General features: G+C 66.3%; 2 protein-coding genes across 15 annotated transcripts; both read left to right on the top strand.

The window, feature by feature from the left end:
• Positions 1 to 244: 244 nt before the first annotated feature.
• Positions 245 to 8,802, top strand: MAPK12 (mitogen-activated protein kinase 12). 2 transcript variants are annotated; one of them, XM_060025865.1, is made up of 12 exons: positions 245 to 768; positions 841 to 970; positions 2,665 to 2,723; positions 3,578 to 3,689; positions 3,779 to 3,808; positions 4,062 to 4,109; positions 4,672 to 4,786; positions 5,001 to 5,072; positions 5,373 to 5,452; positions 5,532 to 5,610; positions 5,704 to 5,877; positions 8,254 to 8,802. In XM_060025865.1, exons 1-12 carry the CDS (start codon positions 644 to 646, stop codon positions 8,331 to 8,333), a joined length of 1,104 nt encoding a protein of 367 aa, XP_059881848.1. In that variant the 5' UTR covers positions 245 to 643; the 3' UTR covers positions 8,334 to 8,802. The 2 variants fall into 2 exon arrangements, with proteins under 2 accessions (XP_059881848.1, XP_059881850.1); XM_060025867.1 differs by lacking the exons at positions 4,672 to 4,786; positions 5,001 to 5,072; positions 5,373 to 5,452 and having other exon boundaries at positions 248 to 768.
• A 2,066-nt stretch (positions 8,803 to 10,868) lies between these two features.
• Positions 10,869 to 16,590, top strand: HDAC10 (histone deacetylase 10). Of its 13 annotated transcripts, none has more exons than XR_009521277.1 (19): positions 10,869 to 11,286; positions 11,361 to 11,495; positions 11,726 to 11,822; positions 12,058 to 12,155; positions 12,255 to 12,359; positions 12,522 to 12,590; positions 12,772 to 12,898; positions 13,077 to 13,142; positions 13,311 to 13,370; positions 13,448 to 13,537; positions 13,676 to 13,782; positions 13,863 to 13,930; positions 14,010 to 14,277; positions 14,397 to 14,481; positions 14,872 to 14,963; positions 15,106 to 15,162; positions 15,436 to 15,514; positions 15,772 to 15,898; positions 16,075 to 16,590. XR_009521277.1 is itself a non-coding variant. In XM_060025861.1 (19 exons), exons 1-19 carry the CDS (start codon positions 11,228 to 11,230, stop codon positions 16,170 to 16,172), a joined length of 2,034 nt encoding a protein of 677 aa, XP_059881844.1. In that variant the 5' UTR covers positions 10,877 to 11,227; the 3' UTR covers positions 16,173 to 16,590. The 13 variants fall into 13 exon arrangements, 6 of the variants coding, with proteins under 6 accessions (XP_059881847.1, XP_059881845.1, XP_059881846.1 ...); XM_060025861.1 differs by having other exon boundaries at positions 10,877 to 11,286; positions 15,716 to 15,898; positions 15,984 to 16,590; XR_009521278.1 differs by lacking the exon at positions 15,436 to 15,514 and having other exon boundaries at positions 15,106 to 15,182; positions 15,716 to 15,898.
• The last annotated feature ends 128 nt before the right edge of the window (positions 16,591 to 16,718 follow it).

The raw sequence follows: 16,718 nt of genomic DNA, 5'->3' as shown, positions 1-16,718 counted from the left end.
GGTCAGCCCCACGGTGAAGGTCGTCCCGCGGGGTGGGGAGTTGGAAGTGGGCGGGACTGGTGGTCAGTGATTTGCGGTTGGGGGTAGCAGTCGACGAGCTCAGGCTGCCAGGATGGGCTAGCGCCCTGGGGGCGCGGTCGTGAGGAGGAGGCGCGAGCCCCACGAGGCCCCGCCGACACAGCCTCCACTCGGGTCCGCGTAGTTCATCCCGAGTGCGGAGTGCGGAGGAGGGCCGGGGTCTCGGGCGCCGCGTCTGGGTCTACGATGGGACAGAGCTGCCAAGCGGCGCCCTCCTTCCCCCAGCCTCCGGCTTCCCAGGCGGCGACCGCCGCCTCATGTTTCCGGAGGGGCAGAAGGGCGGAAGGGGCGTCACGTGCGCGCGGCCCGGGGGCCGGTTGGTCCGCCCGCAGGGGAGGGGCCTCGCGCTACCCGGGCGGAGGCTGGGCGCGGGCCGGGGTCGGCGGCTCCGGAGAGCCCGGACGCGAAAGCCAGCAGCGGGGTGCCCCGGCGACGGCGCGGAGCCGGCTCTGCCCGCGCGGCGGTGGCCCGGGGTGCGCGCCAGGGCGTCTCACGGATCCCGGGTCCCCGGCCCTCGAGGCGAAGCGCCCGCGGGGTCCGCGGCGGGGGCGGTGCCCGGCCAGCCATGAGCTCTCCGCCGCCCGCCCGCAAGGGCTTTTACCGCCAGGAGGTGACCAAGACGGCCTGGGAGGTGCGCGCCGTGTACCAGGACCTGCAGCCCGTAGGCTCGGGCGCCTATGGCGCCGTGTGGTGAGCACAGGCCGGGCGGGGTGGCCGGGGGCTTGGCGGCCCGGGCCTCCAGCTAAGCGGTGCGCCCCGCAGCTCGGCGGTGGACAGCCGCACGGGCGCCAAGGTGGCCATAAAGAAGCTGTACCGGCCCTTCCAGTCCGAGCTGTTCGCCAAGCGCGCCTACCGCGAGCTGCGCCTGCTCAAGCACATGCGCCATGAGAACGTGAGTCGCGCAGTCCCAGCTCCGGGCACCGCGTCCATCCTCTCGCCTCTGCTCATCTCCCTTCTCCCCCCAAACCGTGCCCCGAAGACCCGGTCCCTCCTACCCAGCCCCTGGGCTGCTGCCCTAGGTGGCGGGGCGGGCGGAGGCGAGGGGTCAGGCAGTGTCCCCGGGGGGGGGGGGGCTGGTCACAGTGGTGAGGGCCGAGCCCCGCTTCGTCCTAAGAGAGCTGCTTCCCCGGGGTCTAGTCCGCTCCGCCTGGGCCAGTCCCGGGAAGGACTTAGCTCTTTGGCTTCTTGCTGGAGCCCCATCTGGCTCCTCGGCCCAGGGTCTGGTCAGGGGACAGCCACTTGCCCAGGCCGAGGGGATCCTCCAGGTCTCACTCCAAACCCTGCCTCCAGCCAGGAGCCCCGAGGTGAGAGAGAACTCCAGGTGGGAGGAGCGGTTTTCCTGGAAGGGGCACTTAGCCTCTCCCGGGCACCCCCCTGCCGCCCCACCCGGCCCCCCTCCTGCAGCTGCTCTCCTGACCCCACTCCACCTCCTGAGCCGCAGCAGCCCCTCAGCAGCCGGGTGCCGCCGCCTCCCTCCAGCGCTGCATTTCGTAAACCCCTCTTCCCGGAGGAAGTAGGCTCTGAGAGGCTGAGGTCCCAGTCCTGCCCCTTCTGTGCCCACTTCAGGCCTCCTCCCCCTCCCCCACCCCGTGCTGCAGAGGCCCAGAAGTCTCCACCAACCTGGTGGACCCCCATTTAACTTCCAGGATTCTTGCTAAAACCTCCCGATGCCCGGGCCTCACCTGCCTCCAGGCCCCTCTCTGGATGTCCCACTGTTCTCTCCTCCCGCCACCCATGTCTCTGGCCGTGGTGGCTGTCCCTGCACCTCACTCCAGTTTGTCCCCGTATAGCAGCCAGGGGACACATTCAGCATCACACCTATTTAAACTGTTCTGCCGAAGCTCCTGGGATCAAAGCAAGCCTTCACCAGGTGCTGCGGGCGTGCTTGGGTTTTCTTTGGCTTCTCTTTGGCTGCGTGGTGGCCTGGTCCTCGGCCACCTGGCCACTCTCCCCGTATTCCTCAAGCGCTCCGAGCGTTCTGCGTCCTGCCCGGCCACCATTCGCGTGGCCTCTGCCAGGTGTCCCCTGCCAGCACATCCACCTGTGCCTCCAGCCACTCTGATGTGCAGGCCTCCTGGGGTCCCTGGAGGCCCTGTCACCAGAAGCCCCAGGTGCCAGTTGTCACACTCCCCGTCTGCTGTCCAGCAGCCCCGACCAGAGGGCTGCGGGGCCGGCTGTGGCTGCCGGTGTGCTCACGGGGCTGCCTGCCTGGGCCTCTCTGGCGGAGGCACGGCCCCTGGAAGGGCCTGCTAGATACTGGCTGTCCCCATGCTGTTCCTGGGCCTTTAGTGGGGATAGGAAGAGGGGGAGGAAGGGCCAAGGGGCTGGAGCTCCTTGGATGGCTGGGAGCTGACCCAGACTTGGGGCTGCCCCTCCCCCAAAGGATCCCGGCTGTCACCATCCAAAAATAGCCCTTGTTTATGGGCATGTGTGCCAGGGCAGGGTTGAGCTGCCAGTGGGCCGAGCTGGGCCCTGTGGGCAGTGGGGGGAGGCCAGGACAGCTGCAGGGGCCCTTCCTGCCCAGAGCAGGGGTGCCCTCGCTGTGTCTGCGTCCCCAGCCCACCTGGTGCTCTGGCTCCTCCCCAGGTGATTGGGCTGCTCGATGTGTTCACGCCCCATGAGACCCTGGATGATTTCACAGACTTGTGAGTGCCGGCCAGGGGCTGGCCGGGCAGAGCAGGTGGTGTTGGGTGGCTCTTGGGTGTCCACTTCAGCTTTGGGGTTGGCAGGTGGGCCGCCTGCGGCAGGCCTTGCCTTGCAGCCTGGATGGGCGTCAGGTGCCCGCTGCCCACCCGCTCACCACACCACAGTCCACCCCCTGCCACATGCCCCAGGGACCCACGGTGCTGGTACCACTGGGTGGATCTGGGCCTCCTCCTCCAGTGCCGGAGGTGTGAGCCTCGTACCTGAGGGTTTGGGAGTGGGTCCTGTGCTCTGGAACCCTGGCGCTAAGAGTGTGGCCTGTAACTGGAGCTGCTGACCTTTGCCGGCGGGTTGGGGGGGACCCAGTGCTGCCCTGTGCCTGCCTGGGTGGCCACCCCTGGCCTCACACTCCTGTTGGCCAAGAGCCAGGGGCCTGGCCCAGGAAGGGGGGGCAGGACAGGCTCCTCGTTGCCTGACCTGGCAGGGGTCAAGGACTCATGCTGGCAGGGTGCTAAGCACTTCTCTCTGTGTCTCCGTCCACCTGCCCAGCCTGCCCCTCTGAGCCAGATGTCCTGCTGTCACACCCCTGCCCACAGGCTCTTCCCTCCTTCCTCACGCCCCCGCCCCTGCCTATGAGCCTTGGTCTCCCAGCCCCTAGGCCACCCTCCAGGAGTCCCCAAAGCGCAGTCCCGACCTGCCTGGCATCGCAGGGCCCGGTGGGTGGTAGGAGGGTAGAGCCCAGTGCAGTGCTGTGGGGGGTGGGGACTGGGTGCTGCAGGGTGACAGGCTCTTCCAGGGCCTGAGCCCAGGCCCACGGGCGTGACCCCTGCTGTCTGGCCCCTCCCTGGCCCCGCAGTTACCTGGTGATGCCGTTCATGGGCACCGACCTGGGGAAGCTCATGAAGCACGAGAAGCTGAGTGAGGACCGAATCCAGTTCCTCGTCTACCAGATGCTCAAGGGGCTGAAGGTGGGGACTTGGGGTGCCGCCAGAGTGGGTGGGGTCCCCCTAGACGTTCCTGCGAACTGACTGCTGCTGACCCCTCTGTGTCCCCACAGTACATCCATGCTGCTGGCATCATCCACAGGGTGAGTCTGGCCAAGGTGGGCGCTTCCCCTGGCTGTGGGCGCGCGAGGGGCTCCACCTTTGGGGCTTCCTGTCTCACCCGCGAGGGGGCACCCTGCCTGCCCACAGCCCAGGGGCTGTGCACCTCCACCCTTCCTGGAAGGGCTGCAGGGTGGCCCGGTCTAGCCCGATGCTCCCAAATTCAGTTGCTGCCCTGGCCCTTGCCCTTGCGCCCTGGCGGGCGGGGCTGCACAGCCACCTTTCTTCTGCCCCCAGGACCTGAAGCCCGGCAACCTGGCCGTGAACGAGGACTGTGAGCTCAAGGTGTGTGTTGGGTTGGGGGCTCGGGGCCTCCCCCGCACCTGCCCATCTGCCCGCCGGCCCCTTGGCCCTCAGGCCTGGAGGCGGACTGGCCCAGGCCCAGGCGGAGGGACAGACCACAGCCATCCAGGCAGTGGCCGAGCAGCTGATGGGCAGATGGGCCCTGGGGAGGCACTGGGTGGGGTGGCACGGGGGCATACCTGCTTGAGGGGAAGGGCGGGCGGTGTCCCCAGCTCCCCGTGCCCGAGCCAGGGCAGGGCCGAGCAGGCCTTCCCAAAAGTGCTGGCTGGGGCCCGGTGGTTCACAGGGAGCGGAGGCCCAGGGGCAGGAGACCCCCCGGGGTGCCTGTTGTAAGGGTCGGGGCAGGCACAGTCGGTTGCGCAGGGTGCACTGGCCGTGGGGAGGGACCCGCAGGGAGGCCTAGGGGTACCTGGCTGCAACCTCGGTCCCCAGAGGCTCGGCAGGAGGCCCCGGTGTGCCCAGTGCCCTTGGGGTCTTCTGGCCCACGGCTGGCCCACCCACTCCCCAGGGACCGCTTTGCCCCACCTTCTGATTCTGGCTGTAGATCCTGGACTTCGGCCTGGCCCGGCAGGCAGATAGCGAGATGACTGGGTACGTGGTGACCCGCTGGTACCGGGCGCCTGAGGTCATCTTGAATTGGATGCACTACACACAGACGGGTGAGGAGCTGCCCGGAGACGCGGCACCAGCTTCCTAGCCCGCCCCGCCCGAGCTGCTCTGCGGGGAGGCTGCTGAGCTGGGCCGGGGCTGGGCAGGGCGTGGTAGGCTAGATGGCTCCTGGGCCCATGCCCCCCTCCGCCGCCCCCACTCCTGCGTCTGTGTGTGCCCCGCTCCCCAGCCCACAGAGCCCTGATGGAGGGGCTTCTGTCTCAGTGGACATCTGGTCAGTGGGCTGCATCATGGCTGAGATGATCACAGGGGAGACGCTCTTCAAAGGCAGCGACCGTATCCTACACCTGGAGCTGGGTGCGGGGGAGGCCTGCCCTACACCTGTGGGGAGCAGGCCGGGCGCACTGCCCGGGCTGGGGGGGAGCAGGCCAGGCGCACTGCCCGGGCTGGGGGGGAGCAGGCCAGGGCACTGCCCGGGCTGGGGGGGAGCAGGCCAGGGCACTGCCCGGGCTGGGGGGGAGCAGGCCAGGCGCACTGCCCGGGCTGGGGGGGAGCAGGCCAGGCGCACTGCCCGGGCTGGGGGGGTAGGTGAGCTCTGCCCTCTGGCCCCGCGCTGTGCTCCTGACCTCGGCCAAGACCTGGACCAGCTGAAGGAGATCATGAAGGTGACGGGGACGCCTCCCGCCGAGTTCGTGCAGAGGCTGCAGAGTGCCGAGGTCACTTGGGAGCCAGGCGTGAGCTGGAGGCCTGGGTCTGGGCCTGGCGGCCGGCGCCTCACCCTTTCTTCCCACACAGGCTCAGAACTACATGAACGGCCTCCCCGAGCTAGAGAAAAAGGATTTTGCCGACATCCTGACCAACGCAAGCCCTCTGGGTAGGGTGGGGCTGCGGTGGGCACGGGGCAGTGACCTGGGTACCGGGGCCTGGGACCCGCCCCTCAGCCTGGCCTGATCCCCCCTTCCCCCAGCCGTGAACCTCCTGGAGAAGATGCTGGTGCTGGATGCGGAGCGGCGGGTGACGGCGGCCAAGGCGCTGACCCACCCCTACTTCGAGTCGCTCCACGACACGGAGGACGAGCCCAAAGCCCAAAAGTACGATGAATCCTTTGATGACGTGGACCGCACGCTGGAAGAGTGGAAGCGTGAGTGGGGGGCTCTGGGTAGGGCCTGTGGCTGGACCCCACCAGCCCCGTGCAGGTGGCCAGGGCTCAGAGTCCTGGGTCCCCCCACCCTGGGATGCAGGTTAGGTGAGGAACACAGTGGAGGTCAGGGGGCAGCTGGGCTTCCGGGCCAAGGCGACCTGAGCACTTGGCCTCTCCCGGCCCCCAGGCCTGCCAGCGTGCCTCCCCACGTCTAGGCCGGAGACCGGGCTACCCCGGAGACCCCCAGCACCCCTCCCCCAGGCCTCTGCTCGTACCTCTTGAATCTTCTGGCCTCTGTGTCCCTTTCAGGACCCCTCCTACCTGGACAGCTGCACACCCCTCGTCCTGCCAGCAGGATCAGGCCCACTCCAGGCAGTCCATAGCACCTCCCCCTTCCTCACTACCCCTCGCCCGCCCCCTCTAGCCCCACTGAGCACTTGAGACCTCCCTCTACCTGTGCTCTGCGTCTCCAGGCTTTGCATTGGCCTGGAAACCGAGGGCCTCTCTCTTCTTCTCTGAGGGCTCCCGACACCTCAGCCTGAGGCTGGGCTCAGGGACGCCTGCCCAGTCCCCGGGCCTCCCTCTGCTGGGGCCCTGACGCCCCATGCTGGAACGGGCCTTGTCTAGCTCCACCCTGGCATGGCAGGCATCTTCTCTCGGTGGCTGCGGGACCCGCCTGGGGGAGCAGGGACGTCTGAGGGCAGCAGTCAGCGCCGACGGAGCTGTGGCACTGGTCGCCACTGTCCTAGACCCCATCCTGGCTGTGCCTCAGACCTGGGGCCGCGGTCCTGGATGTGGGGGGTAGAGGTGGGGCTGGACGGGTTGTGCTTCTCAAACCACATTCTTCAGGGTCGTCGGGGAGTCCCAGCAGCGGCTCTGCCCTTATCTGTGCTGTGTTTTGTGCTTGTAAGTTCTCTGTTGCTAGAAAGATAACAAGAAAACCGAAAACCATGGGCCACAGGATCCTCTCTGCGGTCTCCGCCACAAACTGTAGTAAGAGCTTTTGCTTTTTACTACAGACCGTGGTGGACATGTGGTCTGTTTGTGGTTGAGCCCCTGGTCAGGAATGCAAACTCATCACCTCCTGTTTCCCCGGGAAAAGCCAGCTTTACAGCAAGGACCTCTCTATACAAACCTTCCCTGTGTGGATGGGCCCCTGCACCAGGGTTAGATGAGGGCCTGGGAGGCACCTCACGGGGTAGCAATACAACTGTGCTGTGTGCTGGGCAAACCACACAGACCACCTGCTCTAAAGGCACAGTCCTTCCTGAGCTGGGCTTGTGGAGTACCAGTGGTCCCCCAAAGGCGCGTTCCTGTGGCCAGGTGAGCGTGGGCACCCTGGGGTAGGTGGAGCGGAACCGTCCTCTTGCAGGCTGGTCAGAGGGGAGGCGGGGCAGCACCCCCTTCCTTTGGGACGGCTTGCTCTGGGCCAGGTTCAGGAAACGTGAGCACCGGCGAGGAAGCTGGATGCTGCAGGTAGTTGGTGGGAATTCCACACTCGTTTATTAAAATTTCTGGCTGCATTGGGTCTTTGCTGTTGGGTCTTAGTTGCTGCGCGCAGGCTTTCTCTAGTTGCGGCGAGCAGGGGCTACTCTTCGTTGCATTGCGAGGGCTTCTGATTGCGGTGGCTTCTCGTTGCAGAGCTTGGGCTCTAGGCGCGTGGGCTTCAGTAGTTGTGGCACGTGGGCTCAGTAGTTGTGGCTTGCGGGCTCTAGAGTGCAGGCTCAATAGTTGTGGCGCATGGGCTTTGTTGCTCCGCAGCATGTGGGATCTTCCCGGACCAGAGGTCAAACCCATGTCCCCTGCAGTGGCAGGCGGATTCTCAACCACTGCGCCACCAGGGAAGTCCCCATACTCGTTTCATAGATGTTCTGGATCCAGAAGCTGCGGTGTGCCCTGGTGGGACCCTGAGCAACTCCACTCAAGTGAACACATTGGTTTACATTCCTCAGATGTCCTCTGTTCACTGAGGCAGGCTGTGGAGCCAAGGCCACCCTAGGGGCCGTGGGTGTGGGTTACAGGAGCCCTGTCAGGGTGGACAGTCCCTGTGGATGGACACAGGTGGACTTGCACATGTGGGACAAAGGAGCCCACCTGGTGCCTGAACCCCAGCGGTGGTCTCTGACCCTGTTAATTTGGGGGACGGGCGGGCCCCCTAGTTCAGTGACTAACAGCCTGTGCTCTGGGCCTCCGCTCTCCACCCCCACCCCAAGTGGAATCTCATGGGACTTAACGCTGGTCCCCGCGAGCACCAGTGAGCTGGGCCCAGTGCTTCGTCTTGGTCACTGGCGTCCATCCTTGGTGTGCACTGTGGAGCTGTCTTAACAGGTGATGGGCCCCTTCTCCCATGACTCTGTCCCTCTCATCCTGCCCCAGGTGTCACATACAGAGAGGTGCTCAGCTTCAAGCCTCCCCGACAGCTGGGGGCCAAGGTCTCCAAGGAGACGGCCCTGTGAATACCCCTGGGCCCTGGGCCTGGAAGGGAGATCCTGTTTGCTACTGGGACCTTGGCTGGGGCTTGCATCCCAGGAGTCCCCTCGTTCCATGGAGCCTCTTCTGGAAGCCTGTTCCCCTGCTCTCAGAGCCCACCTCAGCCTAACCTTGGAGGAGCATCTGGACTTTCTGGACAGGACGCCCACCTGACCTGGGGCTGGGCTCTGACCCCCTGAGCAGTGGTCCCCTCCCCCAGGGTGCAGCAGAAGCCTCAGAACCTGTGGAGTGGGATGGGCTTTGGGGTCGAAGCCTAGCCTCTGACCCTGCCTGCTCTGGACTGTACTGAAAAGGAAGGACGGGAGGGTGCAGAGCACTGACTCAGGGACATGTCTCCTGGGGGCGTTGGTGTGGACGCTTCTGCACCACCCCCCTTAAATGTACATTGGCCACGTGGTATGGCCACACGGCTGGAGGAAATAAAGCCTTTTGTAGCTCCCACTCTGCTTCACTTCCTGATTTCTGGGCTGCATCTCCACCTTTAGGCTTTTGTATGGAGTAAGGGGGCTGGCCTGGGAGCCTCGGCCCCATCTTGAGCCACCGGGCCTGGGCACCTCCTTCCCTCCCAGGTCACAAAGCTGGTGCCCACCTACATCCCCGTCCTGTGCCAGTGAGCCCCAAGTCTGGAGCCCCCCACATTAGGGCTTGGCCCTGCCCCTCTTGTGGGGTGGCCTTCCTCTAAGCTAAGACCCTGGAGTCAGACCCAGGGCAGGGCCTGATGGGGTGAGGGGGTTAGGGTCCAGCTCGGGTCTCAGTACCAGGTGTTTGGGCTCCCTGCGCTCTCCAAGGCCAGGTTCTTGGGGAGGTGGGGTCACGCTAGACGCCTCGAGGCACCTCAGGTGTCTCTGAGACGTCTGTGCCTTAGCAGAAGGGTGGTTTCGGTGCTCTTTTTCCTGCCCCTCCCCCGGCCATGCCCCACCGCCACTGGCGAGCCCGCGGGGCCCTCTGCCGGCCATTCGACGTCTCCAAGGACTGGCAGCTGGGTCAGGGGCCACTCTAGGGCTCCTGCGCCCGCCCTGGCTCCTCCCACCTGTCCCCCGGCAGGCGCGCCCAAAGCGGGGCTAGGCCGTCACCCTCCTCCCGGCCTGGGGCTCAGATGGACGCACCCAGTTGGTCCAGCCGAATACGGCCAGACGAGTTGCCAGAGTAAGGTACCTGCCTTCTCTGCCCAGGGGCCCTCCCGCGCCTCTGACGGAGCCCCGCCCGGGTCCCCGGCTCTCAGCGATCCAGGCGGGGCGGCCTGGCGCAGGCCCCGCCTTCGCGGCCACGTGCCCAGGACGGCCAATCAGCACGCTGTTTTCCAGCCGCCGTGATTGGCTCAGGGGCGGGCACGTCTTCCCAGAGCCCCGCAGGCCGCCGGCTACCCGCACCAGCAGGTAGCCTGGCCAGAAAGGTGGCGATCCACGTGGCGCTGCTTGCCGCGGGCAGCGGGACCCTGTCAAGGCCTCCCTCTGCATCCATCCCACCTTAGGGATCGCCCCCGAACAGCCGGGGCGACCAGAGAACGGGACTGGGGCACGCCCGCCCCAGGACCCCACTTCCTAGACTTCAGGGCCCCTGCTCACGTCCCGCCTCCAAGAGACCCGCCTCCAGGGCTCCGCCTCCAAGACCCGGGACCCAACCCGCGGCGGCCCCGCCTCGAAGATGCCCGCCTTCCCAGACACCCCCACCCCCCCAGGAACCGCCCCCCCATCCAAGCACTGCCTCAAAAGGGTCCGCCTGGGCCCCGCCTCCAAGACCAGACTCCGCCCATGTCTCCGTCCCCAAAGACCCGCGGGGTCCCCCCCCGACCCCGGCTCAGTCCCCAGAAATCCCCTCCGTTTGAGGCCGGGGGCTCCCTGTTTCCTCCCCTCTTTGGCCATCTTGGTCTTGGCTGGGCCCGCTCCTCCTCCTTTACTGGCCTCATTCGTTCTCTCATTCATCCCTCGCCCCCACACTCCCTCTGTTGGCCTCCGCCCTGCCTACCCCGACGCTGCGCCGCTCCTGTCCAGGAGTTTCTCTGCCATAACCCTGACCCTCCGACTCGTCCGCTCTTCGGTCAGGGGTCTTCCTGGAGCTTAAATCGGATACTGTCACTCCCTTCTTGAGCCTTGGGGGCAGCGCTGCGCTGCGGCCCAGGCCGGGCTAAGCCAAGACTACCGTCCCCGGTCGAGGCTCTCTCCTTGTGGCCTCGCCCCTAAGGACCCTCGGCCTCGCGATCCTTCCCGCGCAGCTCCTCCCTGAGCCCTTGATGGGGGGCCTCGGTCAGCGCTGGGCGCAATGGGCTACTGACGCGTCTGACCCGTGGCCTGCGGGGTCAGGGTGGGCCTGGGGGAGGCTTGGGGAGGGGGGGCACGGACCCGCGTGGCTCGGCTCATAGCACGCAGGTGGGGCCGCCGTGACGGCCCGCAGGAGCCTGGGCACACTGGCCCTCCGTCCTCGCACCAGTCCCCTCCGACTTACGCAGGGGCGCCGAGGCCGGCCACCCGCTCCCGGCTCCGGCGAGAGTAGGAGGTGGAGCCTCGGCTGGAGGGAAGGGCGGCGTGGGCAGAGCCCTGAGGGGCCCAGTCTTCGGCCCGCCCCGCTGCATCGGGGCGGGGTTTGGGGCAGCCGGAGGCGGGTCCATGCCAGGTCCGAGTTGGAGGAAGCCGGAAGCCAAGCCCCGCGAGCCACCCTATCGACCCCTGCCCCGCCCTGGCGCCAGCCGGACCTGGGGCCTCCTTCCTGTCCGGGCTCCGCGCCCGCGCCCCCGGCTGTGCTCCAGGCGTTGGGCTGCTCCCTGGGGCTGGCAAGGGGGGCGGGCAGTGCACTCACCTGCCTGTGAGTGGTAGTGTTTGGGTCCTGCCCACCCTGAGCGGCCCAGAGTGACCACGGTCAGGCCATGGGGACCGCACTTGTATACCACGAGGACATGACAGCTGCCCGGCTGCTCTGGGACGAGTAAGTGGGACCTGGCAGGGGCAGAGGCGGGGGATGAGGAGGGGCTCTGGACTCTGAGCTCTCTGTCCGTTCAGCCCCGAGTGCGAGATCGAGTGCCCGGAGCGCCTGACCACAGCCCTGGAACGCCTGCAGCAGCGTGGCCTGGAGCAAAGGTGTCTGCAGCTGGCAGCCCGGGAGGCCTCGGAGGCGGAACTGGGCCTGGTGCACAGGTCAGAGTTGGGGTGGGCCCCCTGCCCCTGAAGCCGTGGTCCAGGACCTGGGCCTGCCCCAGCCTGCTGGAGCCTGGCAAACAGAGCCTATGCCCCAAGCCTCAGTTTCACCGTTGGATGGGTGGGTGAGGGAGCAGTGAGGGGGGTGGTCCCACTGGGGGTCCAGACCCTGTTTCTTCTCCGCCTGCTCCTCCAGGTGACCCTGCCTTGCCTGCCTAACCCCTTTGCAGCCCGGAGTATGTGGCCCTGGTGCGGGGGACCCAGGCCTTGGGCACCGGGGAGCTCCAGACCCTGTCTGGACAGTACGATGCCGTCTACTTCCACCCGGTGCGTGCCCTGGGGACACACCCACCCACCCACCCAGTCACACATCCGGGTACTCGTGCCTGTTCACACGGGCAATGTTCCCGTGTGCCAGTGCCCTTCTGGCTGCTGCTGCGGGCACCGGGACTGGCCTGGCCAGTTCTGCGCAGTGCTTGGTGCCCTGCAGCCTGGCACAGGGCTTGGTAGAGCCTGTGAGGGGTAGTGGGCAGGGGGCTTACCTGCACCTCTGCCCTGGCAGAGTACCTTCCACTGTTCCCGGCTGGCTGTGGGGGCGGCGCTGCAGCTGGTGGATGCAGTGCTGGCGGGAGCTGTGCGCAACGGGCTCGCCCTGGTGAGGTGAGAGCTGCCCCCTTCCCTGGCCGCCCCGACCTGTGGGTAGCCCTGTGAGGACGCAGGATGACCCTGACACGCCCCGCACCCCACTCCCACCCGCAGGCCTCCTGGGCACCATAGCCAGAGGGCTGCCGCCAATGGATTCTGCGTGTTCAACAACGTGGCCATAGCGGCCAGACATGCCCAGCGGCAGCACGGGCTGCACAGGTTTGTGCCGGTCTGGCTGCAGGGTGAGGCCCAGGCCAGCGGGGAAGGGGGTGGAGGGGGCCTTTGAGGGGCCCCACCCAGCTCCTTCCCATCCTGGGCCTGGCTCCTGGCCTGGAGGTGGGAGGCCCTGCCCTCAGTGACCCCAGAGCTGTCTGTCCCCAGGATCCTCATCGTTGACTGGGATGTCCACCATGGCCAGGGCATCCAGTATATCTTTGAGGACGACCCCAGGTAAGCTGGGAGTGGGGACAAGACCCTCCCCTGCGACCCTACTTTTCAGGATGAGCACTGCCCGGCCTGGGAAAGTCTGAGGGAGCAGGCGTGGCTGTGTGCTCGGTGGGGTGCGGTTAGGCTTCTGCAAGGAGCCCTGGGGCTGAGGGGCCTGTCCTCTGGCCCCGGCTGACTGTCGCAGCGTCCTTTATTTCTCCTGGCACCGCTATGAGCACGGGCGCTTCTGGCCCTATCTCCGAGAGTCAGATGCAGACGCTGTTGGGCAGGGCCCGGGCCTTGGCTTCACTGTCAACCTGCCCTGGAACCAGGTGCCTGCCCCTCACCCCGGGCCCCCCCCCCAGAGCCCCTCCCCCGGCCCACATTCCCCCCTCCCCCGAGTGCAAGCCCAGGGCGTCGTGCCCCGATCACCCCCAGAGCCCAGGCCCCAGGGGCGAGGACCCCGCCGTGCTCCCTGGCAGGGCCAGCACTGATGCCCCTTGGCCCCAGGTCGGGATGGGAAATGCTGACTACGTGGCCGCCTTCCTGCACGTGCTGTTGCCTGTGGCCTTTGAGGTGACCGTGAGGGGGGTGGAAGCGGTCTCAGTGGCAGGGGGGTGGGGGCGATGCGGTGCCCAAAGTGGAACAGAGCCCCTGGGGTGAGGAGGGTCTCTCTGGAGGGGCCTCTCCTCCGCCTCAGCTCCAGCTTCTTTTCTGCCTCTCCCCACTGGGCCCTGCCTGCAGTTCAACCCTGAGCTGGTCCTAGTCTCCGCGGGATTTGACTCAGCCATCGGGGATCCCGAGGTGAGGACCTGGCCGGGCTGGGGAGGGCTTCTGGAGTCCTGGGGCCAGGGCTTCATCACACCTGGTTCTGGTTGCAGGGACAGATGCAGGCCACGCCAGAGTGCTTTGCCCACCTCACGCAGCTGCTGCAGGTGCTGGCTGGTGGCCGGGTCTGCGCTGTGCTGGAGGTGATTGTGGCGAGCTGGGAGGGTGCATGCACCGGAGGCTGAGATGTGGTTGGAGGGGTCCTGCCTCGTGGGGCAGGGCATCCTGCCTGGGCCCCTGACACCCCTGCCCTTCGTGTCTCTGCCCCCTCCTTATCCCAGGGTGGCTACCACCTGGAGTCACTCTCACAGTCCGTGTGCATGATGGTGCAAGCGCTGCTGGGCGACCCTGCCCCGCCCCTGTCGGGGCCCATGGTGCCGCATGGCAGGTGCGGGGGGCAGGACGGAGGAGGGTGGGGAGGGCTAGGGGTGGGAGACCAGGCCTCACCGATCCTGCTTCTCCTCGCAGCGCCCTGGAGTCCATCCAGAGTGTCCGGGTAGCCCAGGCCCCTCACTGGATGAGCCTCCAGCAGCAAGGTCAGCGTGGCCTGGGTCGGCAGGTGGGATGGTGCCGCAGGCTCTCGTGCAGTGGCTGTGACACTGAACCACCCCCTAGGTGTGGCCCCTGTACTGAGTCCCAGCCCCTACTCCCCAGAGGGGAGGCCCTCGTCTCTGCTGCTGACCGGGAGGCCCGAATTCAAGGCAGCGACAACCCAGGACGTGGCTGCCCTGAGCTCCCTCCTGGACCAGCCGCGCCTCAATCCCACGCCCCCCGTACGCACGGCTGTTGCCTTGGCTGCGCCAGATGCTGCCCTGGCCCTGCCCTCTGACGTCCTCTGTGAGGAGGGGTCAGCCCCACAGGAGGAGACGCAGGCCTGGGCCAGGTGGGCAGGGTGGGCCTGGGGGGAAGCCCGGGACTGTGTCTGCACATGTGTCTGTGTGACTCATCTGTGGTCTGTGTGTCGTTCTGTGTCCTCGTGTCCTTCTGGTTTGTCCACCACAGGCCACATGAGGCCCTGGCCCAGGACAGGGCCCTCACTGCACTCGGGAAAGTCCTGTACCTTTTGGACAGGATCCTGGATGGGCAGGTAAGGGCACTGGGGAGGGGCTGGGGGGTGGCCATGGAGTCAGGGGCAGGGCCCAGGACGTGCCTGCGACAGGTGGCCTGTCCAGGGGAGGGCTGGGTGGTACAGAACCATGTGGACATGAGCATTGCCTTGTGCCCAGGACCCTTCCCAAAACAGCCCCCAGGGGCAGGGTTCAGGAACACCCCCCCTCAGTTCCCTCAACGAAATGTCCTTTGGCAGAGAAGTGAAGGGGATGATTCATAGTTTTATGCATCTTAGTTTCAGAAATGGAGTCGTTAGACCTCAGAGTGCACAGGTGACAGCCACGTAGACATGGGCCAAGAGAAGGGGCAGATGGGTTTGTTTACATGGTTTGGGAGTTACCCTCTACACCTGTTACTCACTTCACAGGTGGGCAGTGGCGTTGCAGTCACCCCAGCCTGTGCTGCAGCTGCCACCCTGGATGTGGCCATTCGGTGTGGCCTGTCCCACGGAGCCCAGAGGTAAGCCTCACATGGCTGGTCTGAGGCTACGAGGCAGGGCCCATGGGCACCCCCTGCCCTGGCTGGCCATGTGGGAGTGGCTCTGGGCATGGGCTCCAGGCGGGGTGAGTACAGCTTACCCAGGAGCCAACTCTTCCTCCAGGCTGCTTTGTCTGGCTGTGGGGCAGCTGGATCGGCCCCCAGATCTCACGGATGACGGGTATGACTCTCAGGTCACGGGTATGTCCAGTTCTGCAAGTATGTGGGTGGGCACATCACCCTGGATCCCCAGGGGTGACAGGTGGGCGGGGCGTTCCGCAGCTGGAGTTTGGCAGAGGGCCCCTGGGAGCAATGCCAGGAGGGTCTCCAGCACAGAGGGTCAGCAGTCTTAGCATCCCTGCCCTGAGCTGTTCTTCTTCTGTCCGGGCTCTCGACGGTGGGCGGCATCTCACACACAAGCTCATGTATCCATATGCTTGCTCTCCCCTGGAAGGAGGAATCTATGGCTGAACATTGGGGGCAAGGAGGCAGCTGCCCTGTCCATGTTCCACGTCTCTGTGCCACTGCCAGGGGTGAGTGGTGGTGTCACAGGGCAGGGCAGCTGCAGCTCACTGGCATCGGCATGAGGGCCAGACCCCTGGCTTTCACCTGCCCTTCCTGGCGGGACTGTGGGTGTGTCCGCCCACCTGAGATTGGGAGGTGGGGTGGCCTGAGCCAGCTGGAGGGGTGTTCCCTGGATGAGGGGTTGGGCTATGCTGCTGTCCCTCCCACAGACGACTGGAGGGTTTCTGAGCTGTGTCCTGGCCCTGGTGCTGCCCCTGGCCTACAGCTTCCAGCCTGACCTGGTGCTGGTGGCGCTGGGGCCCGCCCATGGCCTGCGGGACCCCCAAGCTGCACTCCTGGCTGCGCTGCTTCGGGGCCCAGCGGGGGGCCGAGTCTTGGCCCTTGTAGATGAGGTGAGCTGGGCGGGGTGGACCTGCTGTGGGGTGGGAGTGAGGAGAAACCAGCAACTCACTGCTTCCACCTCTGCTGCTGACTCAGGAATCCACACCCCAGCTTGTGGTGGTCCTGGCCAGGGTGTTGCATGGAGAGGCAGCCCCCAGCCTGGGTCCCTTCTCCATGGCCTCCCCAGAGGACGTGCAGGCCCTGATGCAGCTGAGAGGGCAGCTGGAGCCACGGTGGAAGATGCTGCAGGTGGCCAGTGAGGCTGGGGGGCCAGGCTCAGGCTGAATGCTTGGGGCCTTGGGCGACAGCTGCCTTAGAGCTCTGTGGGGAGACGGGCTCACGTCCTGGGGAGTGGGGTGCTGCCCTGAACAAGCTCATAGCCGCGTCAAGCAGTTGTGCACCTCTTCCTAGCTCCTCCTTGCGTGCTGTAACCTGGTAGCTTGAAATCGGCCAGGGTGGGAGTATTTACACCCCAGAAAAGACACTACCAACTAGTCCCCCAAGAGCCTGTTGTTAACCATTCACTAGCACACCTCTGCGCCAGGCTTCTGTCCTGAGGGCTAGGCTACGGGGCTGCCCAGGACACTGGCTCAGGGGCTCTGTAGCCCCCCGCCCCAGCGCGGACTCCCCCTCCGGCGACCCGTCTCTGCACGGACGGCCCCTCCCTCGCTCCCTCCCCGCCCAATCAGTAAACGTCGGTTAAGCGAAAGTCTGACTCCGTCTCCCTTATTGAGCCCGATTTAGTTAACTCAGTTGATTCCGGCCCGTTTCCCCACCGGTGGGAACGAGGCTCCAGGGCGGAAGGGCCCTTGATAGGCGGCCTCCAGGTTC

The sequence above is a fragment of the Delphinus delphis genome, chromosome 11, assembly GCF_949987515.2.
Source record: "Delphinus delphis chromosome 11, mDelDel1.2, whole genome shotgun sequence".
Lineage (NCBI taxonomy): Eukaryota > Metazoa > Chordata > Mammalia > Artiodactyla > Delphinidae > Delphinus > Delphinus delphis.
The sequence above is the reverse complement of the archived record's forward strand: the minus strand, read 5'-3'. Positions and strand labels throughout refer to the sequence as shown.